The sequence below is a fragment of the Paramormyrops kingsleyae genome, chromosome 23 (genome assembly GCF_048594095.1).
Source record: "Paramormyrops kingsleyae isolate MSU_618 chromosome 23, PKINGS_0.4, whole genome shotgun sequence".
Classification (NCBI taxonomy): Eukaryota; Metazoa; Chordata; class Actinopteri; order Osteoglossiformes; family Mormyridae; genus Paramormyrops; species Paramormyrops kingsleyae.
This window is the reverse complement of record NC_132819.1, coordinates 2,062,520-2,090,184: the sequence shown is the minus strand read 5'-3', so window position 1 is coordinate 2,090,184 and position 27,665 is coordinate 2,062,520. Positions and strand designations below refer to the sequence as shown.

The 27,665-nt window shown below is 43.9% G+C and overlaps 1 protein-coding gene across 4 annotated transcripts in view; it reads right to left on the bottom strand.

Moving 5' to 3' along the window:
* Positions 1–15,960, bottom strand: part of LOC111858209 (small conductance calcium-activated potassium channel protein 3-like) — a 42,774-nt gene extending 26,814 nt beyond the window's left edge. For 3 of the 4 annotated variants that reach the window (XM_023839769.2, XM_023839770.2, XM_023839771.2), the window contains exons 1-3: positions 15,438–15,960; positions 13,916–14,992; positions 7,746–7,841 (exon numbers count right to left, since the gene is read on the bottom strand). In XM_023839769.2, coding sequence (XP_023695537.1) covers positions 7,746–7,841; positions 13,916–14,821 — 1,002 coding nt within the window. In that variant the 5' untranslated portion in view covers positions 14,822–14,992; positions 15,438–15,960. Of the gene's footprint in view, positions 1–7,745; positions 7,842–8,420; positions 8,498–13,915; positions 14,993–15,437 lie in introns of those variants that run through there. The other variant, XM_072705673.1, reaches the window with a different exon arrangement.
* Positions 15,961–27,665: the final 11,705 nt, after the last annotated feature.

Sequence of the window (27,665 nt, the reverse complement as noted above, 5' to 3'; positions counted from 1 at the left end):
ACCTTGACCATGCCCAGACTGCTGCCTTTAATGTGCAGCCCTCCCTTCGTATTAGTGCGTCATATGAAGATTTTTTTTTGCTTTGATGCCTCAGACTGTCTCAGATGCTGCTAGTGATAAACACTGTAACCCCTGTCGGGTCGGACAGTCAGGCATTGAACCTCACAGCACTTATCCTGCAATGACTGAGAAAATCCAAGCAAGACCAAGCCCAATTTACAGGGCTGTCAGGAAATGTAATTTCGCTTCACACCATTTCTCTCCTTGCCCTCGTCTCACTCCTTCCTGGGATCTGCTCCTCTCCCTCCTCCCCCTCTCCCTCGACACTCCCTCTCATTTCCTCGTTAGCGCCGCTAGTGCCTCATACATAATTAAACTCCTTGAGGAGAGGTGATCTGTCAGATGAGGAGGTGTGCAAGCCTACCGGACACTCTGTTCTCCATGCGAGTAGCCATCGGCTCACTGCCCCCATCTGGTGAGAAAGAGGCTGGCAGGGGCAGGTTACCACATATTTGGGAGCAGGGGCTGCAACACATGCAGGTGCCAGCTCTGACATGGGGGGGATGTGACCATCTCAGGAAGGGTATCCTGCTCTCCAGGGTCTTCATGTCCATTCAGCCTGTCCCTCGCTCAGCAAGCACATTAATCAGTTGCAATTTTATTTTCTGAAACCCAATAACCTCGACCAGCCCCGTAGCGGCTGTCCTGAATTAAGTCATGTTGCCATGCCAGAGTTTATTTTTTCTCACCAACAAACTCCCCTTTCCTGGCTTTTCCATCATGCGCTCATTCCATCCTTGCCCACTTCCTGTAAACCCAGGAAAGAGATTCCTACTCCCCACTGCACTAGTGATTCCTTGGGAAGTTCCCTGACATTGTGCCCGTCCTCTTGATTCCCAGCAACTCTCACGGAAGCATAGAAATAAGCCACCCCACTTTAATTATGTAAAAATCCAGCTCCCGACATGTGATTATGGACTGGGTTTGCAGGAAAAAGGTTGCTGGTTCAAATCCCAAAAGGGGCCATTCTGCCCATGAGCAAAATACTTAACCTGAATTTCTACAGTAGAAGATACATTTATGAGGAATTACAGCTGGCTAAGAAATAATAATAAACGACCTTCCCAATTTAAAGATATGAAAAAAAGCATTAAGCAGCAGTCAGCATACCATAAAATGGCTTCACTTGCCAGGCTCAGCACTAAGCTGTTCTCTAACGGGGAATGCAGCTCAGCACTTGCAGGCTATGTTGCCATGGGTGCAGGCAACAGCCCGTCTAAAAATAACAAGGTTTGTGTTTTGAGATAATAGAGGCAAGTAAGTTCTCCACGAAGACAGAATTTGACGACTGACATTTTCTAGCCAGTTAAAAAAAATCCTGGCTGACACAAATACAGCAGGTAAAAGTAAAGATACAACTATGAAAGCAAACCTAATTTTCACCATTTTCATTCTCTGTTGTCTCTGCATTGAATGACTCTTGTAGCAGTTTTGAGGAAGCTGCTGCTTCCAAAATTCCTCCGGAAGTTTCGGTGTGCAGGGATTAGATGGCTAGTTGAGTGAAGCGCACCCATCAGGACCCTTAGTATGTCTGACTTAATCCAGCTACAGTATATTATGCAATTTTGACATGCTGTCAATGAATAAATTATATTCAATAATAACCTTGATGTTCGACATAATAAAAAGTGTTACCGCGGTAAAGCAGAGCCACAGAGTTGAAGCAGAATGGGCCCCTCAGCCAGAGATAGTGATAGAAGCATCTGTGGGTATGACTGGAGAGCTGACTTTTTGCTTTAGAAATTGAGCTATATTGAAGACTGTCTCAGCAAATGTCTGTACATCCCAGAGGGTGTTCTTTTAAGTGCTGTACTGTTCAGAGGCGCGAATTTGCAGCCCAAAAGTTGCTGGTCCAAATCCAGTGAGGGGCCCTTCTTTAGAACGAAGGAACATAACAGTAATTCAACCACAATGTCCCCCTCCTTAAAATAGATAAAAATTGCAGTTTAGCGTCATCTAAGCAACTAAAGAAATATGAAAAAACAGACTCGGGAATGAAATGGCATCATGAAGTGTCACAGCAGAAAGACTTTGACAGGAACATCAGCAGATGGTGTAGGTCTGTTCGCCTACCATCAATGCCCTGAAGCCACACATGGTGACAGTTGCTCTGAAATACTTTGTTTGATCTTTGCTTTGGGTGGCACAATCTTATTTTCAGGGGAACTAAGGTGGAGGAGGGTGTCTTGTTAAAAAAAAAAAATTAAAATCTATAACTTTTTCAAGGATGTCACAGCAATGTATGATTCAAAAGTCATCACAGTAAAATAAAAAGCTGGAACAAATCGAGTCAAAGCAAAGAGAAACTCACAGGACTGGCAAGAAGGATAAGCTGGAGACTGAGGCTAGAGAGGTTCCGCACTCACAGGAGCAGGGTGGTAAGGAAGCAGTGCTGTCTGGTCACCACTCCAAAAAACCCTCATTTTCCCCGAGAGCAGCTTCACAGCTCTGGAGATTTCTCTCCCTGCTCCCACAGCATCCGGGAGGGTGATGTAAGCAGGAGGTCTGAGCAGCTCAGCATCGAGTCTAACTCAGCCAGTGATGCAAACCCCCCAAACTGTTTGCCACCATATAAAATGAAATGCACCCAATTCTAAACATACATTCTTACTGTTACAACAGCAATTAAGGCTTAGTGACCATCTTAAGTTTTAATGGCATTTTTTCAATGAACCTTTTTACTCAGAATACACTCTGTCATCACTTTTTATTAGTTAAGGAAGAGAAACTTTCTGGTTTCAAAAGGCAGTAGGTATCATTTATGTTAAAGAAACCTTTGAGAACTATTTAATATTTTTTTCTGACACTTGAGGGGATACAAATAATGCAATTGTACACTCTTACTTGATGAATTAATTAACCAGTAACTAAGAGTTATATACTGATACCTATATTTGTTCATCATTAATTGGTCATAATGATTTATGCATTTCATGCAATTAATATATTTGTTCATGATTTGTACTTGAGTAGTAACTAAGTTACTCCCCGTAACTAATTTACATAAATGATATAGACACCAATATATACAGTAAACTGGTGAAATTTGCAGATGACACCAAGGTGGGTGGTGTAGCAGATACTGAACTAGCGGTTCAGCAGCTACAGCGGGATCTTAATTTAATTAGTGACTGGGCCGATACCTGGCAGATGAAATTTAACATAGACAAATGTAAGGTACTCCATGTAGGGAGCATAAATATAAAGTACAGGTATTTTATGGGACCTACTGAAATAAAGGTAGCTGATTATGAGAAAGACCTTGGTGTGTATGTTGATGCTTCCATGTCTCATTCTCGCCAGTGTGGGGAAGCAATATAAAAGGCCAATAGGATGTTGGGGTATATCTCCAGGTGTGTGGAATTTAAGTCAAGGGAGGTAATGCTAAGATTATACAATTCCTTGGTGAGACCTCACCTAGAATATTGTGTACAGGTTTGGTCACCATATCTTAAAAAGGACATTGCGGCCTTAGAAAAGGTGCAGCGTAGGGCCACAAGAATGATTCCTGGTCTTAGAGGAATGTCATACGAGGAAAGGTTATTTGAGCTAAATCTGTTCAGCCTCAAGCAAAGGAGACTGAGGGGGGACATGATCCAGGTCTATAAGATTCTAACAGGTTTGGATGCTGTTCCAACCGAATAGTTACTTCAGTTTAAGTTCAAATACAAGAACTCGTGGCCATAGGTGGAAATTAGCGGGAGAACATTTCAAACTGGATTTAAGGAAGCACTTCTTTACACAGCGTGTAGTCAGAGTATGGAATAGTCTTCCTGATAACGTAGTGCAAGCTGAATCCTTGGGTTCCTTTAAATCAGAGCTAGATAAGATTTTAACAACTCTGAGCTATTAGTTAAGTTCTCCCCAAGCGAGCTCGATGGGCCGAATGGCCTCCTCTCGTTTGTATAGTTCTTATGTTCTTATGTTCTTACTAAGTTAAATGTGCCCCCTTAAGTAAAGTGTTACCAGAAAATCATTGACAGATTAACTCACCGATGGCTAAAGTTTCCATGTTAGGCTGTTATTTAGCACTGCTAGTGCTATGCACATTAATGAGTAATAAACAAATGACAGGAGCCAACATGAAAAGACTGAGACTTACATGGAGCTACTGTATGTTCTGACAGATTAGTCATGCCTATTTATGAAATTATCCCCTGATGCTAAATCCTGTTTTTTTCCTCTTCCAATAGCTGAGCTGTTTTAAAATCTGTTTACATGAGTTGTACAAATAGTTATATATAAAGATAGCCAATCCTATCTCCTCCACTCCCCACTTGCCCTGCCCCCCCTCATTGACCTGCTTTTCTAATAAAAATACAGATTACATTGTCATCATTTAGATTAGTCAGGCAGTCTACACAGCATTTTCAGAATGAAAGAGGATGCATGGTAGATGGAGGTAGGAGGCAAACGCAGCAGGTATACGGGGTGAGGGGGCTTAACACAGGGGGCAGACAGTGAAGTGAGATTAGTAACAGAGGAAAACAACAGCAAGAGAAGGAACAATTTAATTTCCGCTTGGATTCATTTCTGGGTGTGTGATAATCTTGAAATCAATATCTTCATTTACTGATGTTCCTAATTTCTTGAGGCACCAATTATGGCCAATTGGGAGGTGCCTTAGTGCTGCATACTAATGAGGACGTAAACACAGGGTTTGATAATGACCTGTGGCTCAGCTCCATGCTGCACATTATTATCAACAGAGCTTGTCAGCAAATCCTCTCCAAAATTCATTTAATCATAAAAACAGTTACATCTCACAGATTATCCCCCCCCCCCGCACACACACACGTCTCTCTCTCTGTCTCTCTCTGTCTCTCTCTCTTTCTCTCTCCCTCCAGTATGACTGTTTGGCTGAAAAGGAGTGCGTGGGCCAATCACAGCTGGAATCCATTCAGACTGAGAGTGTCAATCGATGGATGTGCATGTTCTGTCTCACGGTGACCATGCAGACCATCTCAGAGCAGTGTGGTGTGTCTCTGTAAAAGGCCAGGCTGTGAGCATGGAACTCGTGATTAGCTGGGTTTTGTGCATCATGTGGCTCTGCAGGCTAAGCCACTGTACCTGTGATCAGAAAGTTTCTGCTTTGATGTCTGGCCTCAGCAGAACAGTCACATGTCTGTGGGCCCTAGAGCAAGGCCCTTAACCCCCAGCTCCCGGGGCCCAGCGTGCCGGCTGACCCACTATGACCCCCAAGCTTGCTCTCTTGTGTCTGTGTGTCTCAGGGAGAGCAAGATGGGGTAGGCAAAAAAGAGAATTTCCTTACTGGTACTAATAAAGTATCACTCTTCTATTCTATTTTTTGCATTCCTTATCACCCTCCATTTGTTTGTGTATATTATCTCAGCTGACTGGCATAAGTCAATAACTATAGCAACAGCCCCACCATGTCAAAAGAATGGAGTCTGATTTGAATAGCGTGTCTTTGTAGGCTATATACACTCATTCCTCTAGCTGCCTAGCAGATACTTGGGAAGCATAGTAAGCGCTGCAGGTAGGATCCACATACTGTATCTGGGTAATTACATGTGTCTTATTACTCAGCTGCCAGGCTCCTCATGTAGCACCAAGCTGTGAACAATTGATATCTGCTCCTCCAGCTCACACCTCCCGTTCCCATTAAGAATGAGACAATGTTGTGCAGGAGAGCTGAGCGCGAGCTGGAGGGTGACATCACCCTTGCACCTGGCAACCAGCAACTCGCGGCCCCCTGACTGATCAATGAAGAAGAAAATGAGCGAGCTGCAGAGGTGCCCTGGCCAATTAATCCCTCCATTTCAGACTCCATGGGTTACATATGACATTCATTCATTCATTTATTAACCTTTATTTCACCAGGCAAAGCATTAAGAAAAGTTTCTTATTTATGACCAGCAGATGGATATGCTTTCTGAAGCAACACAGGCTCAGTGCCTTGCTAAGATAACAATAACAGCTCACCCCCCCCCCCCCCCACCACCACCACTGTGCTACTCAAAGTGATATTAGCCAAAGCTATTGTCCAATACTCTCTCCCCTGTGTAATAGCATGATGATTATGGGTGATATTGAAACTCAAATGCAGCTCATATACATTTGCGGTTCTGAAGCTTAGCAGTCTCTATAGAGTGTATGCATATGATGTCACAGCAGGCAGAAGTCACTGCGGTTATACCCACTGAGGGGCAAAAAGACTGAGTGGCAGCAATAGGGCGAAAACACATCTAAAATGGGAAAGAGCTGTTGTATGGTTGATTGAACAAACTTATTGAACAGGAAGTCACTGCTATTTTTTACAGACTGCTGAAAGGCAAATGGATCACTGTAATTCGCAGAAACAACTGGAATCTGAAACGTGGATTTGCAGTTGTCATTTTGCGTAAATTATGTGGGATTTTTTTGTAAAATCATACCTTAAATTATATACTGTATTGAATACTCATCAATAAAGTATTTAGCATCATTCATTTATTCTGTGTAGCTGAATCATGTGTAGCTAAATCATCATGCTGTAAAGTTTTTGCCAGCATTTGTTAAAATACATCCATGATGATGAGGCTTCTGTTCTACAAACAAAGTGGGGGGGGGGGGTTAGATAGTGTGAGCCAGAGTCCTGCACCGGGTTGCAAGGTACCCGCATACAGTTGCTGAAACGAACGGATTTTAATGTTCTGGAATTTTACGGGCGGGTAATTCATTACACACGGGCGGGTAGCAAGTCAATCAAAACAGTATTGTAGCCTGCAAAAATAACATAAGCGAAAATATCTATGTATTAGATTATCATGTACAAATTGTCATCATCACAGTGTGTTCAGTATGTCGGGTGTACCTTTAAGATAACCACCTCAACAAACATTCACATACAGTACACGTCTGAATCCTTGCTGAAGAGTGTTGTCGTGTTCTCTCTTTCACGCTCGTCACAGTATGGATAGCTTAGATCTATGTGATTTGATTTTGTGTTAAACGGACTTTTTCGTTTCAATCCAAAATTCAAGTAGGCCTAGCGCTTGTCACGTTGAGAGGTGCATAGAAAAAATAATTCTGTGTAATTTATCATGGGTACGGGCGGGTAACGGGCGGAATGTTAACGGGCCCGGGCGGGTGTGGTGCTGTACTGTGCGGGTGCGGGCGGGTGCAGGTCTCCAAAAGTGGACCCGTGCCGGACTCTGGTGTGAGCTAGCCAAGATAAATCCAGGTTTCCTTATAAGGAGCTACTCCAAAAAGCAAGTCTACACAGTTAGCCAGATATCTTTCTATAAAGTTTCTACAAAATACGTTGTCAGGAAACCCGATTTCTGGTCGCATATTAATGTCCATGGTTCATTGGTTCTTTGGGAAGTTGTATGGATTCCTGTCAAGTTCTGCCTTTAGTTTCGGGGGGTGTGTTCCGGCGGGAACAATGACGTCAGGAGAGTCTCTATATGGCACATCAGCAGCACAAGATATACATCAGTGAGGCTGTATAAGTGTATCCAAAGGCATACAGACATGTACCCAGCAGGAGCTGCAGCCCTCATGCTTGTGACTTTAATCACCATGCAGTCGTTGCCCTTCTACAAAAGATGGAGAGCGAACCCAGGAGCCCCGAGCATCCAGTGACCCACAGAACTGCATACGTCACACCATGTCAGCGCCAATCTGTGGAAAACCCCAGCAGCCTGAGAAGCAGCACACTCGGCACTGTGCACAGTTACCTGCACTTCGCGGGCATGGTAGGCGATGATGAGTCCCAGTAAGACCACTGTAGACAAGCTGATAAGACACTTCAGGGCCAGGGAGAACATGGAACTCTGTAGAGGAGCAAACACAGAGGTTGAAGTACCCCCCATTGATGTTAATACCCCCCACCCCCACATTAAAGTAACTCACATACACAAATGTGAAAGTACTCCACACACATTAAAGTACCCCCTACACATACACAAATGTTAAAGTACCCCTACACACATTAAAGTACCCCACACACATTAAAGTACCCCCCACACACATTAAAGTACCCCCTACACATACACAAATATTAAAGTACCCCTACACACATTAAAGTACCCCCCACACATTAAAGTACCCCACACACACATTAAAGAATCCCCTACACATACACAAATGTTAAAGTACCCCCCCACACACATTAAAGTACTCCACAATACCCACGCATGTCACCATCACAGGTCACAGGAAACCACATTAACACCATAACAAAGTTGCTGCCAATCAGAGGCACCTTAAACTTCTCCTCTCTGTTACACCCCGTTCTGCATCAGCAATTTCACACCTGTCGCATTATTCCTACATGGACATACATCATTACCCCTGAAACTGCTATGATACACATTCCCCACAGTCCTTAATTCCTGTGACCTTTCACTTACAAATCGTTCGGCACGCGCCTTGCATCACCCTGGCACTGTATGCGATCCGAGGTGCGTCCCTTGCTCGTCGAGTCGTGCGCAATCAAGCAAAGAAGAAACATGGTGGCTGGGAGAGGGCGCAGAGCGAAAGGAGGTCACCAGCCTCCCAGCCCTCACGGGGGAAGAGGCTGTGTCCTTAGCACAGGACATTGTGGCGTTCTGCTGGAGGCAGTGAGACCATTGCACAGGTGTGTCCTCTATTGCTGTGTTCATACTATTAACGTTGCAGCAGAAGCCTAGAGTGCCTCCCAGGACCTTCTGCTTGGTCATTAAATCTGTCATGCATCCCTAGTTACCCCCAGTCAGTGCTGGACTGCGGTGACCCGGGCAAAATGACACTCGCATCCATGTTTAACTTTGAGCCTAAACTTCACGACACACACAGTGTTCTTTTCCACAGATAAACACACATCCTGTTCAGGGCTTTTGCCGTCACAATGCTGCGTTCCAGTTTATTATTAGTTATTTTAGGGGAAAAATTTCAAATTAAAATCCCCATCCCAAATAAAATCAACAAACACTGACTTGTTCCTGTAGTTTCATGAAAATCACTATAGCTTTTCACATATTGAACTTAATTAATAACTTAATTATAGATAATAACTTTAGTGTAACACATCATCTGCTGCCAGCTTTTGTCCTGCAGTAAATGACAATGTAAAATTCCAGAGCCACTAAAGGTCCCGATAGTGAAGTGCCTTTACTGGGGTTCAACCTCAGCCATCATCAGCTTTTTTCGGGCTATGGGTGTCACCACAGCAGATACACACAAATACACACTACACCAGCGTTCGGAGCACAGCATGGTGGGTCAGTGCTAGTGATGGGAATCGAAAACCGGTTCTTCTTGAGAACCGGTTCTCACTGTTTCAATTCCTTGGAATTGTTTGCCATTTTTGCGAACGGTTCCCCTATCGATTCCAGTCGCCTCGAATGACGTCACCACGTCGCATAGCGTCATTCACCCAGCAGAAAACATGGCGCCTAAGCAGCACAAACGCTCAAAAGTTTGGTTATACTTTACGAAAGGGTTCTTCAACTCTGGACCTCGAATCCAAATCCAGGCTGTGTTTTCAGTTCTCCCAGGTAGTTGTTTAATAATTACTGATTCTGATTGGTCAGAGGCTTCACACCTGACTGACAGGTAAAGGAAGGCTGGAAAACCAGCAGTGCTCGGACCTTGAGGACCGTGAGTTGAATAACCCTGCTTTACGAGAAAGGATGACAACAGGGCAACTTGCAATACTTGCAAAATAGATATTTCATCAAAGGGAGGAAACACTATGAATATGCAAAAGCATTTGCTCACAAAAAACGCGATAACCTTAAATGAATGTCGTGGTTTTGATCCGCTCCGGACTAGTGAATCTCAACCCAGCAGCATCGGTAACATTTGCACGTCTTCTCCTGTTAATACGGCAGGTAACTAATCAACTAACATTGCATATTATGTTAGTTGATTTATATACTTTTAAAAAGGAGAGTGTAAATGTTACTGGACATTCTTGTGTAATTGCCACAGAATAATTTATGTTATACTTTGTTATTGCTACAGAGGAATATTTATTTTATTATTATTTTACATTTACAATTTTTTTTTCTGGGGACCCCGTGGCACCCCATCGAGGAGCCGTAGGCTGTGGATCTCACTGTTGGGTTTGTAAGGTCATGCTACTCCTAAATTTCTATCTTGTTCAAAGATAAGATATAAAACAAAGTTCTAAGCTAATCGACCTGTGTGTTCTCCTTTTTTAAAAATAAGAATCGATAGGAGAATCGATAAGGAATCGAATTGTTAAACAGAATCGAAAATGGAATCGGAATCGTGAAAATCTTTTCAATTCCCATCCCTAGTCAGTGCAGAGTGTTTCAGAACATATGCTGTCTTGGTTTACAGTGATCTAAGGTCTCTAATTATGACTGTTGTGGTTGCACCATCTTTTCATTAAATTTAATGTATTTTAATAGTTTTTTTTCTAAATGCAAGCACATTGTCTATTATAATAAAATGCATTTACTCTGCAGAGCAACCACCCCCCCCCCCCTCCTGGGCCATTAGCATCTAATGGATGAAGCCCAAGATAGTGAATTAATCTTTAGTCAATTATCAGGTGTCTGAGAAAATGTTGCTTTAGAAGGTCCTGTGCCAGTGTAAGTATCCCAGACACATTGTGTTCTTGGTTAAATTAGAACTTCATAACAACCTGACGGAACAGCCGGCAGTGCTAGCGGACCTTTGGACAGAGCAATTACTTCAATACGAGTGCTGCCCTGAGCCTGCCATACTTGTGGGATCATCCCTCACTCTCCGCACAGACTCACTCACACCCGTATGCTCAATTACACACTGCCATGAGCCATTACGTTCTGACACGTTTTGATGGGCGGGGGGGTCTACTCCCTGTGGAACACAAACAAGCACACAGGGTTAGTCACATGTAAAGGTGAAGGTGCAATCACACAGGTTCACATCCGTATCCATAGGCAAGGGGCACCTGAACCATAGACTCCCAAGCAGAGCGTGCAGGTGAGAGCTGTGGGCTGTGTTTGCTCCACTACAAAAGTGTGTGGTTATAATAACAGGACACTGCACCAAGAAAATGAGTTCAGGGTACGCAGACAGCTGCCTGTTCCTTCATTTAAACGCACACACACTGGTAGACAATCAGCACACACATACTGTAGATGCATATCAGACATGCAAACACCCACAGCAGCGAGACAATTAACCAAGATGTGTCAGGGATTAATGGTTAAACTTTGGGCTCATTTGCATAAGAAACAATAAAAGCTATATTACTATATAAAAAGCTCAGCCGGTACTGTGGAATCACTGATCATATACTAAAATAGCTCTCAAAATTTGCAGCAATTTTTGGGATTTCTTTATTTTGCTGTTAGGTTGTAATACAAAATAACTTGAAATCACCCCACTGCTATTCAGCAAACATACAAATTGATGTTCTGTATAGTTCTTTTCACTTCTTCCTTTTCTGATTCCTGATTGTGTGTGTTAGAGACAAAAAGGTAAATGATTACAATGGTGTGAATGCAGTAATGAACTGTGGCTGTGATCATACAGGTACCTACAGTACACACCTTAACTCTCCAGTGCCTCTGTTCAGTGTGCAAACCCCCTTGTGTCTCCAAATCCTTAAGACTCAAATGTCCCTCACACTTCACTTTCCCACCAAAGGAAATCTTATTTCAGCTCCTTCTCCAAAGTCATCAGATTGTCATTCTTTACCTGCCTCAAACATGCCCTCTGTGCTCTGCCCATAGCATGTTTCTCATAACAGAAAGAGCTAAATCCAGTGTGGACCTTTCAGATAAGGTCATATTTTTTAACACACAAATATTTCATTTTGTGCACAGTCTGCGAACTCCTGGAACCTCTACAGTCAACAAGTCTGTGGACGACACTTTTAACACGAGTCTCCACTTTATTTACCAACATTTGGACACTTTCTTCACACAATAAAGCCAGAGCCGTTAGAAAACAATCTAGCCTCACTAAATCTGCTGTTCTCCATCTGCCTCTGGGTCACTGACTTCTTGAAGTTGGTAGCCGTATGTGTGACTGGGTGGTCACATGACCAACCCCTGATTATATGTACTGAAACTTAACAGGGCTGTGTTCTGTCTCCCAAGTTTTTATGCTCCATACAAGTGACTACATTTCTAACCCATCAGTGAAACTCATTAAGTTTGCCAATGACACCATACTGACTCGCCAGATTTATGACAACAACAAGACTTTGGGAAGTGAGGCAAATGTTAAACTAAAATAACCTGGTCCTCAAGACCAAAAAAATACAAGACATGATCATCAACCTTAGGGATCATCGACCTCACTGGACATTGATGGCTGTATTTTTGCTCGGTTGAGTCATTCAGGTACTGGGCACTTTCTGATCTATGGATCTGAATTGGAAGGTCAGCAGCATTTCCACTGTCATGAGAGCTCCACAGCGGCTCCCTCACCTATGGTGGCTAAGAAGTTCAAGCTTCTTACACGGTTAACTCTGGTGTAAATCAACACTGCCATCATTCAGTCCATCCTAACCTCATCCATAATGGTGTGAAAACTTAAAGGTGAGACCATATTAAAGGGGGAAAGAGGAAAACATATGAAAGGGGGAAGGAGGAAAATGTATAAAAGTGGGAAAGAGGAAAGTGTATGAAAGGGGAAAGTGTGTGAAAGGGGGAAAGAGAAAAGTATATCAAAGGGGGAAAGAGGGAAGCGTTATCAAAGGGGGAATGAGGAAAGTGTATGAAAGGGGGAAAGACGAAAGCGTATTAAAGGGGGAAAGAGGAAAGTGTATGAAAGGGGGAAAGACGAAAGCGTATTAAAGGGGGAAAGAGGAAAGCGTATGAAAGGGGGAAAGAGGAAAGCGTATTAAAGGGGGAAAGAGGAAAGTGTATGAAAGGGGGAAAGAGGAAAGCGTATGAAAGGGGGAAAGAGGAAAGTGTATGAAAGGGGGAAAGAGGTAAGAGTATGAAAGGGGGAAAGAGGAAAGTGTATGAAAGGGGGAAAGAAGAAAGTATATTAACGGGGAAAGAAGGAAGCATTATCAAAGGGGGAAAGAGGAAAGTGTATGAAAGGGGGGAAGAGGAAAGCATATCAAAGGGGGAAACAGGAAACCAAATGAAAGGGGGAAAGAGGAAAGTGTATGAAAGGGCAAAAGAGGAAAGCGTATGAAAGGGGGGAAGAAGAAAGCATATCAAAGGGGGGAAGAGTATTGTCAGATCAGCAGAGAAGATCTTGGGCTGCAGTCTTACACCTATACAGGACTTGTGAGCGGTACTATAATCATTCGGGGCTCATCAGCAAGCCCTCTCATCCTGGTCATCACCTTTTCTGTAGTGGTCCAAGTGGAAAGTGCTTTCAAGCAAAGAAAAAAAACAGAACTACTGGAGAGTAAAACCATTTCCGCCCAAAAGCTGTAGTACCCATGAACTGGTGATCTCCTCAACCTACATCATAATTGCACTCTTTGCTCTTTTTGCACATCAGGTTTTGTTTAAAAAAAGTTGGTGACCCCAGCTCTAGATAGTATATTTATTTAGATTCTGTTCTTCTGTATGTATGTATATAACTTTCTGCTTATATACATATGTAGAATGCATATTGTTGGAAGTTTTTCTATGTACAACTTGTATTTATTTAATGTACTGATAGGAACTCATGACCTAAGACTTTCACTCGTTCTAGTGATGTGATATATTTGTTGTCTTTACTGTATTTTTGTCTCTATAGCTGTATCTGTCTGTCCTCACGTCGGTACCTTACGTACCAAGTAAAATTCCCTGTGCATGTTTGTGCTTAGCAAATAACCCTTAATTCTGATTCTGAACTGGCATGATATTACCCATCATTTCAATCAGGAGACCTGTTTCTGGGCATTTATGGGTTATCAAAGTCCCTGTTAGCTTCCCACCTTCAATTCGCTCACCTTGCTGTAGACTCCCCATGAAAGCTCCGTCTCGATGACCATGACCACGATGCCAAACATCCCAAAGATAAGTGCATAGTCACTGAGACGCTTCCTCTTCTCAAACAGCGCCCTCCGGTGGCCCAACTTGTACCCTATGTTCTGGTGCTTTCGTTTTTGTACCTTGCGAGCAGTACTACTGCGTTTACTTCCCCCACCCCCCACACTGCTACCCCGACTGGCCACGCCACCTGTGTTCCTGAGTGTCCCCTGGCTGTGAGACAAGGTGTGGTTGGAGGCAATGGTACAGTGAGATGAGTCCACTTTAGAGGAGATGACAATCTCTGGGGGGTTGTGTTGCTGGCCCTGTGACTGGAGCACGGTTCCCCGGTCCCGTGTGGCCACACCTCCCTCTCTAGCCTCCACTCCGCCCTCGGACTCAATGAGATTCCTGCGGGAGGCACTGAGCCGGCTCAGGGGCTTCATCACACCCCCACTGTATTTGCAGGAGCTCATGGCAATCTCAGTGAAGGGGTTGCTGTCCCGCCGATGCACCAGGGGGCTGGCCTGTCGGTGTCGTGGCCCCCGGTCACGCTCGCGCTCGGAGCAGGGGGAGTGAGGGGAGGGGAGGAGCCCCCCCGGTGTAGGCAGTCCCTCACCCAGGCTGGGCTGGCTGCCCACTGGTGAACTGGAGGGACACAGAGTGTTGGGGAGTGGGAGGGGCAGGGAGAGTGGCCCAGGGCTGGTCAGGATGGGGGTCCCGTTAAGCCTCTCCGCGCTGGCACTGCCCAGGCATTTGGAAGGGTGGGCCCCTGGGCGGCTGTCTGTAGCGGGCAGGGCCACGTTTGGGGGGCCCGGGGGATGCAGACCCTCTTCCTCACAGCTGCCTGCCAGAAGAGCCAAGGTGAGAGCGGGCGGGGGCTCCATTGTGAGACGGCAGGCTCCAGCTCGTCGTGTTGGGGCGAGATGAGAGAAAGTCGGGTGATGTCCAGATGGACAGAAGAAGGGATAGAAGGGAGCGCAGCTGGACAAAAAGCAACACTGGCTGGACAAGGCAGCTGCAGCGTGAGGCAGAGACAGCTGCGTGGTGGTGAGCTCCTGAGGAGGTGAAGAGATTGGGCGCTAAGTTCATGTTTACCATTCTCTATACTTAATGCAAGCACCACCCCCAACCGCCAGTTTCACAGAAATAATACTTTTAAATGTTATTTCTTGTTATAGTACAATATTTCACCTAACCTCTTGGTCATGGTAAATATTATGTTAGACCGTAGAAATTAAACAGCTTCCATTAATTAGTATTATAGATATCTTCCGATAAGTTTACCACTGTTGCCCCTATAATAAAATTTACGTTTATACACACAACCACACACACACACACACACACACAAACACAAACACCCAAATATATGTATATATACACACACACCAATGTTCTTTGTTACGTTTCCTTTCCGTCGTCCATTTTCATTTCACAAACACACATTTTTTCCTCTCTCTCCATTTCTCAGATCTTCCTTCTTTATTGTCAATCTCTTACCTCTTCGCTCCGTTTCAGTGTCTCTCAATTCCAGCTCAGCTGTTGATTCAAACGTTGGGAAAAAATATTCGTCCACACTTTTCCTTTTCATTTTGCCATTCCATCGTTCTTCCTGAGACGGTCAGTACACTGTCAATGTTTGCGAAACAAATTAATATTATAATCGATCGTTCGTCTTATATAGCTTTCTTAAATGTATTGCTTTTCCATTTCTGCATCGTACATACTTATTCCATTACTAATATAATACGTGTAACAACATGCAGCGGCACAGACAACCTACGAGATGCTCTAAGCTGTGCCTACTGTTAATTATTATTTTTACAGTTATTACTTCTACTTTATCGTTTTAATTATATTAGATTAAGATGTCAGTATTGTTCCTTATGCATTATTAAAAGTACATCACGATTGTCGGTTAGCGTCCGTTATATATGAAAATAGAAAAATCTGTATTTTATAGTATAAATATAAATGTATGAAATATGTCCCAATGGTCGCAAGTCAGCCGCTGTTATCTAACTGAGGCTCTGTACCAGTTCTCCTCTCTCAACTTATGGCTCTCCGTCAAACGCCGTCGCCCTGCCCACTCCCGTCCGCCATTGGCTAAACGAGGCAGCGCAAATATTTTTGCTTTGACTTTTAACTTATCTATTGCATTTACCTCCCTCGCCTGCATTTTCATAAAAAAACACAGATATCAATTATTAAAATGACATCAATGGTTAAAAAGTATCGTTTGGCTGTGTGTTTAATGTAAAACTATTTACATTAAATAATTAATTGTTTTAACTACGTGACACGATTTTTGCGTTAAAGACTGATGGAAGAGATAATGGATACACTACTTAGTAGAGAGAAAAGGTGAAATATAGTATTATTAGAAAAAACGAATAAACCGATGATTTAATACATAAACAGAATTCTATTATATGATACAGCAGGGCAGGCAGAAGCCATTCACAGAAAATAATAAGAACATTGGTGGTGTAATGGTTTAGAGCATGACCTCGCCAGCCATCATCTATAAGGGGTCTTGCCACTTGGTTCACTCCAGTTGAAATGGATAAAGTTTTTAAGGTTCTTTGGGAAAAGAGCAGCCATTGAATGTAATAAAAGGATATTTCAATGCAATTTGTGTTGGTTAGTGCAGCGCTGACAAAGAGAAGGCATACGATTTCCCATCCTAAACATTTCTTTAAACACCAAACTGCAGTTGTGCTGATGCAGAGGGACACATTTGGCATGGGCATTGATGTGAATGACTGAGTGAATCTCTCTAGTGCTTTCCTGTTACAGAAAATCTCATCAAGCGTATCACTAAAAGTCCTGTCTTACATTCCTCCTCTTACAGCAAGAATAGCCAGTGAAACTCCACTATTGGGGCATCAGTCCTAAGAGCAAAACTGTGGCCTTTTTAGGAGGGTCTTGGTGGGAAAGCATGGCTGTGCTGGAGAACACAGACCCCCCGGGCAGGCTGGTCCCAATCCAACTCGCAGTCCTCTCTTAGGAACATTAGCTGTGGCAGTTCATGTCATGCAGCTCCATCGTTTATGTTGTTTCACTCTTTTGCATTCTTAAAATACGTAACTGTATATAAGGGTATTACACATCTATAAAATCCCCTTGGATTAAGGCAATTATGAACAACAAGGGACATGAGTGGAACAGACCATGTGCCATTTTCTGAGTTTACAGGAATTTTGAATTAAAGGTTGTCTGTCCCTCATTCACCCTTGAATGTGTGGGCAGACATAGCGCAATGACAGTGGTAAGTCATATCCACAGGCATTTTAATTGTACATTTTTAATTTGCACTTTGCAACTGTGTGAGGATAGGGAGCAAATTTGTCAAAGAACAGAGTGAGAGAAAAACTAAAGGACAGAAATGAAAAGGTAGGAAGACCAGAGTAAACAGAGAGGAACAGAAAGTCCCTAAGCAAGCATGCATGCTGCAAAAAAAGAAACATTTCGAGGTGGAGAGCCGTGCAAGCTGTACACCTTAAAATGGAGTATCGCAGAGGCCACCAAAGGCCAAAGAACAATAGCCACATGACAAGCAGCTGTCAGGCAGCTCCATAAAAAGGACAGGTATGATGGGTGGAAGGTGTGAGAGGAGGGTGAAGAAAAAAGCAAGAAATGAGGTCAGATCAAAGGGGACCTCGGCAGAGTGTTTGCTAGTACATTGGGATGGGCAGTGGACAGGCCAGTTCTACAAAAGTGTGCAAACCATGTTAGCATGATAACCACCTTAAGGTGGGATTTTAGGTATTAGGATTTTAGGGATTTTTAGGAATGTAGGGATTTAGGACTCAAATTTGAGTCGGAAATGGAAAAAAATAGGAAGCAGAATTGGAATTTCAGGAAGTTGCATTTAATGAACAATTGTGTAATTACATGTTTAGTAGGTCTCCTTAGCATATATGTCAGATTATAAGTAGTGATATATGTTTCCATTCCTGAATATAATAAAATATTGAAGGTAATTTTCAAGTAGATTAATAGCTTATGTAAAGTAAATGAAATAAAAATAAGAATTTGGAGAAATTGTGGAATGATGTATAACTGACATACAAGCAGTATAACTGTATAACCGGGATATGTGCAGGAATCCATGTCATGTCTGAAGGGGAAGCAAATCCAGGTGCAGCTGGAAGGAGGATAAAAAGGGGCTTTATTTGGACTTAAACACAAGGAACTAAAAAACCACACGCCATAAGTGACCTACACAGAGAGCAGGGAGCAATAGGGATGGATCAGGGCACACAGATACACAAGGAGCCAGGGGGCGTTGTGCAGACCAAAATGGTGGGTGCACGGGCACCGATTTAAAAGCATACACACAGGGGCATACCTGGGAATCCTTGCCCCCTGCCCCCGCCAAATTTTACATATAATTTTATGCATTCAAGGGCCCCTATCAAGTGCTGGGCCCCCTGAATCTCTCAGGACTTCCATGCCCTCCCCCCACCCCCCGCCCCACACACACACACACACACACACACACACACACAAGGCAGAAAAAAACGTAGATAACCTTATAGAGGAAGCTTGTTCATTGGTCATATTACCCTGACTGCAAGGTTACTGCAAGTTTAATGACGTGTTATTCATTGTCAGTGTAGGCACATTATTGAATAGAATTCATTTATACGTTACATTTCTATTAAGTATTGGGCATACCTAAATTGACTGACACAGCAGGAACTGAAAAGGAAAGAAACATTTTTTTTGAGAAAGCAGGGTCACTCAGTCCCTGGAGCAATTCAAGGGCTAAGGACCTTGAGCAAGGGCCCATCACTTGATTGATGCTGGGATTTAAACCATCAATCTTTTGATCACAGATACAGCACCCTAACCCTAACCCTAACCCCAAGTCATATCCCTAATCACTGCTGCTCACCTCAAAATAATAAGTTATTAAAAAAAATTTAAATCACCTGTGCTAGTGTTGAAATTGTGAGAGTGGTGCTTTAGTTCCACATAGTAAAGTATCATTTTCAACACAGGCAGAGGCAAGTGAACTTTTTGTTAAGGAAAACATTACCCATGAATGTGTGGTTTCTGGGTAATGTGTTTTTAATCAAATTTAAAACATTATAATTATACTGAACAATAATATGCGTAGTGTGAAAAATGCACAGGTTCACATTTTCACAACGAAAAAATGAGAGTAACTTGATATATTATCTTGTATAACTTGTAATATATAAAATTATGATACAGTTTTTCATCTTTTTATTAAAAACATAATATTATATATGTAATATTTAGTATATTAAGGCAACCTCTTAGAAGTGGAATTTCATGAAATTTAGTGTAGTCAAATTCTGTTTTCTGTAATTCCAGTTCAATTTCAGTTCCCTTGACCAGGGAGAAATTCCAGTTTCAGTTCCAACTTAAGCAAATGAATTGGAATTTACCATGCATTATTAAATCAGTTCACCCCCCAACTGTGGCTGAAAAGGTGCATAGACTTGTGCACCATAGGAATCAATTAAGAGGCCCGTACAACATGCCAATCAAATTGAAGGCAATGATGGAAATTAATCATACGGAGCAAATAGGCTAAGGGGATGATTTGTTTGTAATATCCTCAATAAATATTGTGAACAAATTTCTTTATATTTTCGGAACATCTGGCTTGCTTTACGCAGACACATACACAGGTGAGAGCAAGCTTGGGAGTCAGTGTATGGCCTTACAGCCCACAGATATGGGCCTACAGACATTTGGCTATTCTGCTGAGGCCAAGGCTTAAAAAGACAACTCATAACCCACAGTGCCACATGCCAGCCCAAACATAAGAAGCGTAATTAAGTTTCAACATAACAGGAGTTAAAAGGGTGAGATGCATGCTGTCACGCCCACACAGGCGGGGCCGAACACCGGCAGGTGACTTGCAACTGATCACAGCATTATTTAAGATTGGGTGTCCTGAAAGTTAATCGCGAAGTATTGTTGCCATTTTCTGAATGAGCCTTACTGAGCAATCTCCTTGTCTCTTGTTCTACCTGTTCGTCCTGCCCGCTGTGTCCTGCCCTCCTGCCTCCTACGACCCGCCCCATTCCCTGGCCGCTCCGGATCCTTCCTGCCTCTCGTCTCTTCGTCACGTCCTTCGGTGTACTGTAGGACTGATCTGCCTGGATTTCGACCTTTGCCTGTGACCCGACTGCCCGATTTGGATTGCCCCTTTGGATTTGTTTGCGCCTGGCTTATTTAATAAAACCTCTTGCTTCCGCATATTGGGGTCTGCCTGCTCCATTCTCGCCAAGTGTCACACATGCACTACAAATTAATCAATAAATCAAGCCATAAAATGTAAATTCGTGGTACTTTTTGCTTAATTTAGCCTACTCAAATTATATGGGGGCAAAATCAACTTATACAGACATGGACAAATTTGTTGGTACCCTTCCACAAAAAACAAAAAAACTCTCTGAAATAACTTGAAACTGACAGAAGTTTAATGGCATCCCTTATTGTTTGTTCCATTTTAACACAAATCAGACTTTGCTTTTGATTATTGATTCAGGTGAATATTTTATATAATTAAACAAATGAAAATGGCACTGACAAAAAAGATGGTACCCTTGATTTAATATTTTGTGGCACCACCTTTTGCAGCAATCACTGCCAACAAGCAATCTCTGTACTTCACAGTGAGACGTCTGCATTTGCCAACAGGTGATTTGACCCACTCTTCATGACCAAACTGCTCAAGCTCACAGTAGGTATGGTGTTCTTTTCTTTTATTCCTTCTGTAAACTGGAGCCAAATAGCTCCAGTTTTGTCTCATCAGTCCAAAAGACATTCTCCCAGACACATTGGGGCTTGGCAACATGCATTTTGGTGAATTCCACTCTGGCATTTTTATGTTTTTCTGTCAATTGTGGAGCCCTCCTGGGTCTTCTTTCATGGAGCCCATTATTTCTCAAAATGCAACGGATGGTGCAATCAGAAAGTGACATACCTTGACCTTGGAGCTCAGCTTGAATGCATTTGGATGGTTTCCTGGGCTCTTTTTCTACCATTCGCACTATCCTTCTGATCAAGCTGGGGTTGCATTCCCTCTTGCGTCTACGTCCTGGGAGATTGGCTACAGTCCCATGAACCTTATACTTTTTAATAATATTGGCAACTGTGGTCACAGGAACATTAAGCTGCTTGGAGATGGTCTTATAGCCTTTATCCTTTACATGGTTATCTATAATCATCTTCCTGAGCTCCTCAGACAGCTCTCTCCTTTGCTTTCACTGGTCCATGTTCAGTGTGGTGCACACAATGATACCAAACAACACAATAGTATGTTCTTTCCCTTTAAATAGGCTGAATGGCTGATGAAAAGCTTGAAGGCACCAGTGATACTAATTAAGGTTAAACACTTAGTTTGAAACATGACAATAATGCAAGGATAAGTAGTCTCTTTAGGGATACCAACAAATCTGTCCATACTATTCTAGCATAAACAACAAATAATTTCTTTTCACAATTTTATTGGTTTACTCTACCACATACCCTAGGCATGCAGGTATACATTAGATAATTGCCTTTAATTGAATCACTTTTCAGGATAAATGAAGCATTGTTTCAATGAGCTGTAAGGGTACCAACAAATTTGTCCACATCTGTATGTTTCAGTTCTGTTGTTTTACTTTTATGTTTCATTTTAAAATACGCAACAGAACTTTTCAAAAGCTCATACTTCTTTGGAGTCCACAGATGATTATTCCTGGCATTTTCAATTGCATAACAACGGTATAAGGATACAGCGGTGATCCTGCTTCCTTTCACAGCTAAGCCCTGCCCATTAGGCTCGATCTGGTGACGCAAGAAGTGAAGCGTGACCGGTTGTTTGGCATAATGCATGGAAGCAAAGCACGCATTTTCCAGTGCAGAATTGTTTGTGCCATAAAATATTTAAAAAACCCATCTGTTCAAGTGGCCGATGTTATTATGTACATCAAGACATTTCCTGTACTCCTTTGATTGTACACGTTGACTTTCTCCAAAATAATAATAACAATGAAAAGTGAAATAGAATTTGTACAATGCATAATGCAGAAATGTAACAGACAAAACAAATTCACTCACTTGAGTGGCATGTGATCCTGATCAACATGAGTCAAAGACGGTCTGAATTAGTTATACATAAATTTGACACTATTCCTTCACAAGAAACTTCCATCTGTTTGCTGAAAATGGAAAATGCTATCATCGGCTCTCCTCCAGACAGCCCCAAGTCTGGTCAATGAAAGTGCCATGAAGAAAGGCAGCTCTACTTCATAAGTCATCTGAAAAATACACATGCCTGCCATGATGAGATGACAGCCATCTCAGCAGAAATGTTGCGTCATGGAATGAGAGATGATCTTGCAGAATAGGAGCTTACTTTGCAGTTTCTAATGGAATAAGTATAGAACTATGCTATGCCATGAACAGCATCTAATAATTATGGAACCAGATATTGAACACAGGTTTTTTTTTACTGTAACTGAACACATGTTAAGTGCTTGGTGGGGAACAATTTCTCAGACAGAATCACACCTTTTCACTTCTGTCAGATGGCTGAACATCAATTGGTTTGTAAACAAGGACAATTAGGCAGAAAGTGACATGTTAGCTAGGTGGAAGCCCGTCTGTGGTACCCATGCAGTAAAATATCCAGGTGTTTAAACTGGTCAGAAAGTTGTAAGTTGCTTCAAATAAGAGCATCAGCTAAATAACTTAATTTAATATAAATCTCTCTCTCTTTCTCGCTCTCTCTCTCAACGATGGGCTTACCAGCGTTTCTCATCTCTTCCTATTCTATCTCTTTTTGCTTTTCACTCTTTCGAACCCTCAGTCTTACTCTGTTACTCTATCTCTCTCCTTCTTTTCACCTGTGGCTCTTTTTATATTCAGTGTTTTTTGTTTGAACTCCTGTTTCATGTATGTGTATCTGTCAAACTGTGCTAAGGGAAATTTACATGTTATAATGGGAATAATAATGGTGAAACTGTCTCAGAAGAGTATATATTGAGATTTAAAGTTATTATTATTATTATTATTATTATTATTATTATTTCTGTTATGCTCTTGTGTGTCCTGTCATATCATCCATACCATCACCATATTCATACCATATCTAAATTTGTATACATACACTTCATACACTGTGGACTTGGAGAAGGCATTCGACCGCGTCCCTCGGGGAGTCCTGTGGGGAGTTCTCCGGGAGTATGGGGTGCCGGGCTGCCTTATAAGGGCTGTTCAGTCCCTGTACAACCGGTGTCAGAGCTTGGTCCGCATTGCCGGCAGTAAGTCGGACTCGTTCCCGGTGAGGGTTGGACTCCGCCAGGGCTGCCCTTTATCACCGATTCTGTTCATAACTTTTATGGACAGAATTTCTAGGCGCAGCCGGGGCGTTGAGAGTGTCCGGTTTGGTGACCTCAGGATTGGGTCTCTGCTTTTTGCAGATGATGTGGTTCTGTTGGCTTCATCAGACCGCGACCTTCAGCTCTCACTGGAGCAGTTCGCAGCCGAGTGTGAAGCGGCTGGAATGAAAATCAGCACCTCCAAATCCGAGACCATGGTCCTCAGCCGGAAAAGGGTGGAGTGCTCTCTCCGGGTCAGGGAGGAGGTCCTTCCCCAAGTGGAGGAGTTTAAGTATCTCGGGGTCTTGTTCACGAGTGAGGGAAGGATGGAGCGGGAGATCGACAGGCGGATCGGTGCGGCGTCAGCAGTGATGCGGGCGCTGCATCAGTCTGTCATGGTGAAGAAGGAGCTGAGCCAAAAGGCAAAGCTCTCGATTTACCAGTCGATCTACGTTCCTACCCTCACCTATGGTCACGAGCTTTGGGTAGTGACCGAAAGAACGAGATCGCGAGTGCAAGCGGCCGAAATGAGTTTTCTCCGCAGGGTGGCTGGGCTCTCCCTTAGAGATAGGGTGAGGAGCTCAGTCATTCGGGAGAGACTCAGAGTAGAGTCGCTGCTCCTCCGCATTGAGAGGAGCCAGATGAGGTGGCTCGGGCATCTGCTTAGGATGCCTCCTGGACGCCTCCCTGGTGAGGTGTTCCGGGCATGTCCCACTGGGAGGAGGCCCCGGGGAAGACCCAGGACACGCTGGAGGGACTATGTCTCTCGGCTGGCCTGGGAACGCCTCGGGATTCCCCCAGAGGAGCTGGAGGAAGTGGCTGGGGAGAGGGAAGTCTGGGTTTCCCTGCTGAGGCTACTGCCCCCGCGACCCGACCTCGGATAAGCGGAAGTTAATGGATGGATGGATGGACACTTCATAATAAATACTCTTAAGTTTGTAACATGAAACATTCGCAGCGCAAGTTCACAGGCAAAGCGTATCAAAATTCTGAATCACTTGACTAACTTACAAGCAGACATATGCCTGCTATAAGAAACACACTTGACAGAAGCCACAAGTCAGAAATGAAAAACCCCACAATTTAATCAAGTATACTCACCAACATATAACTCCGAAAAAGAGGTGTCTCGATTTTAATTAATAAACCAAAAAATTCAGTTCATGCATAATACAACTATCACCGAGCCTGAGGGACGATATGCCATTATTAACATAACCATTAACAATACTAACTTAAATATTGCAAATATACACTCACCTAAAGGATTATTAGGAACACCATACTAATACGGTGTTTGACCCCCTTTCGCCTTCGGAACTGCCTTAATTCTACGTGGCATTGATTCAACAAGGTGCTGAAAGCATTCTTTAGAAATGTTGGCCCATATTGATAGGATAGCATCTTGCAGTTAATGGAGATTTGTGGGATGCACATCCAGGGCACGAAGCTCCCGTTCCACCACATCCCAAAGATGCTCTATTGGGTTGAGATCTGGTGACTGTGGGGGCCATTGTAGTACAGTGAACTCATTGTCATGTTCAAGAAACCAATTTGAAATGAATCGAGCTTTGTGACATGGTGCATTATCCTGCTGGAAGTAGCCATCAGAGGATGGACATGGTCAGAAACAATGCTCAGGTAGGCCGTGGCATTTAAACGATGCCCAATTGGCACTAAGGGGCCTAAAGTGTGCCAAGAAAACATCCCCCACACCATTACACCACCACCACCAGCCTGCACAGTGGTAATAAGGCATGATGGATCCATGTTCTCATTCTGTTTACGCCAAATTCTGACTCTACCATTTGAATGTCTCAACAGAAATCAAGACTCATCAGACCAGGCAACATTTTTCCAGTCTTCAACTGTCAAATTTTGGTGAGCTCGTGCAAATTGTAGCCTCTTTTTCCTATTTGTAGTGGAGATGAGTGGTACCCGGTGGGGTCTTCTGCTGTTGTAGCCCATCCGCCTCAAGGTTGTGCGTGTCGTGGCTTCACAAATGCTTTGCTGCATACCTCGGTTGTAACAAGTGGTTATTTCAGTCAAAGTTGCTCTTCTATCAGCTTGAATCAGTCGGCCCATTCTCCTCTGACCTGGCATTTTCGCCCACAGGACTGCCGCATACTGGATGTTTTTCCCTTTGCACACCATTCTTTGTAAACCCTAGAAATGGTTGTGCGTGAAAATCCCAGTAACTGAGCAGATTGTGAAATACTCAGACCGGCACCAACAACCATGCCACGCTCAAAATTGCTTAAATCACCTTTCTTTCCCATTCTGACATTCAGTTTGGAGTTCAGGAGATTGTCTTGACCAGGACCACACCCCTAAATGCATTGAAGCAACTGCCATGTGATTGGTTGATTAGATAATTGCATTAATGAGAAATTGAACAGGTGTTCCTAATAATCCTTTAGGTGAGTGTATATGCATTCAGCTAGTGTAAATATGCACGATGCTATCACAGGGAATGCGAGGCTAAGACTGAAGCGTTACCATTGTTTCCGCGTGACTCATTTTAGGTCGGCGTTCACGGTTTGAATTCTGAGATCCAGATCTAGTCCTATATATTTTTTTTTTCGAACTGGTTGGTTTGACTTTTAAGAAATTCGAGTTCTAATGAGTTCGAAAACTGAGGTACCACTGAATTACCAAAAATTAACTACCTGTTCACAATGATACCAACCGCACCAGCCAGTAGATGGTTCAACTTAATGAACTCAATAATTAACAAGTTCTATTGGAAAAACAAAGCACCCAGAATCAAACTAGCTACATTACAGGAACAAAAACTCAAGGAGGATTAGAAGCACCAAACTAAATTATTATTTAGCAAGTCAGCTACAATATATTGTCAATTGGATACATCCAAACCAACAGAATAACCAGTGGTTAGAAATAGAACAGTCTGAATGTAAAGAAGATTTACTTGCAGACCTACCATTTCTTAGCACTGCTCTAAAACACCACAGTTGTTTTAATAACACTGTAATTTCAAGAACTTTGACAGCCTGGTGGAAAATTAACAAAATTTTTTACGTAAATATGACACCTTGAAAATATACTCCAATATGGCATAACCCCGACTTTCTACTCCACAAAAAAATATTTTCTTTAATGCATGGAAACTAAAGGGTATCACACATCTTGAGCACCTATTCCATAACAAAAGCTTTATCACTTTTCCACATCTTACTCACATGTATGATATACTGTAGGAGATGAGCAGTTTCTGTCACGCCCCGCTCCGTCCGCTCCCGATGTGTGCCACGCCCACCTCGTTACCTCGTGTGATTCCCTGATTGTTCTTACCTGTGATTCGTTACCCTTAGCCTGTGTCTTGTATTTAGTCCGTGTCTAAGTCAGTGTACCCCAGATCTGTCATTGTATTGTCCGTCGATGTCCGTCCGTGGTGAATTAAACCCAGTTTACCTGACTTCCTGGCTACGATCGCCTGCTTCCCTGCTCGCCTCCTTTGCCTGAACGTGACAGAATGACAGATCTCTACGACAACACAGCGCGGCAGACCGAGCACCAGCGGCTCGGTCTGCTGCAGGAGGCTGTGTACTGGCGCTCCCAACCTGAGGTACTAGAAGACCCCATCGCCCTGGAGCTGGCCACCTGGGGCGCGGACCTCCTCACAAAGGAGCGCCCGCCCGGACAGCAGTACCCGCTCGAGCGTGCACGCAAGTGCCTACGCCGCCTGCGTGAGCGTCTCTCACTGCAGAGAGACAAACGCGTTGCCCGTAGCCTGGGCGACGTGTTCGCGACGGCTCCGCCTTCCGCCGCTCGCGGAAAGAAGAAGCGGGGAAAGAAGAGGGCTGAGGTGCAGCAGGAGGAGACCCCGACTCTCTTCTTGGGCGCCTGCTCTCTTCTCCCTGCCTGGGACGACATCGCCGCTGCCCGCCTGGTGAGCCTCCACCCGGAGAAGCCGCCTCCTCTGGAGGCTTACTTTTACCGGCCGGCGCGCCTGGGTCTAGGCGGGATACGCGCCGTGTGGGACGCTGTTCCCCGGGTGCCCAAAGCCCTTAAAGGGACAGCGCCAACGCGCTCGGCACCCCTCCTGCCTGCTCCGGACCTGGCTGATCCGGATCTGCCCGCGGCACCGCCTGCTGCAGCTGCCGCCGATCTGCCCGCGGCACCGCCTGCTGCAGCTGCCGCCGATCTGCCCGCGGCACCGCCTGCTGCTGCTGCTGCCATCCTGCCAGCAGCTCTGCTTGACCCGCCTGTCCTGCCTGACCCGCTTGTCCTGCCTGCTGCAGCTGCCGCCGCTCTGCCCGCGGCACCGCCTGCTGCAGCTTCCGCCGCTTTGCCGGCGGACCCGCCTGTCCTGCCTGACCCGCCTGTCCCACCTGACCCGCCTGTCCTG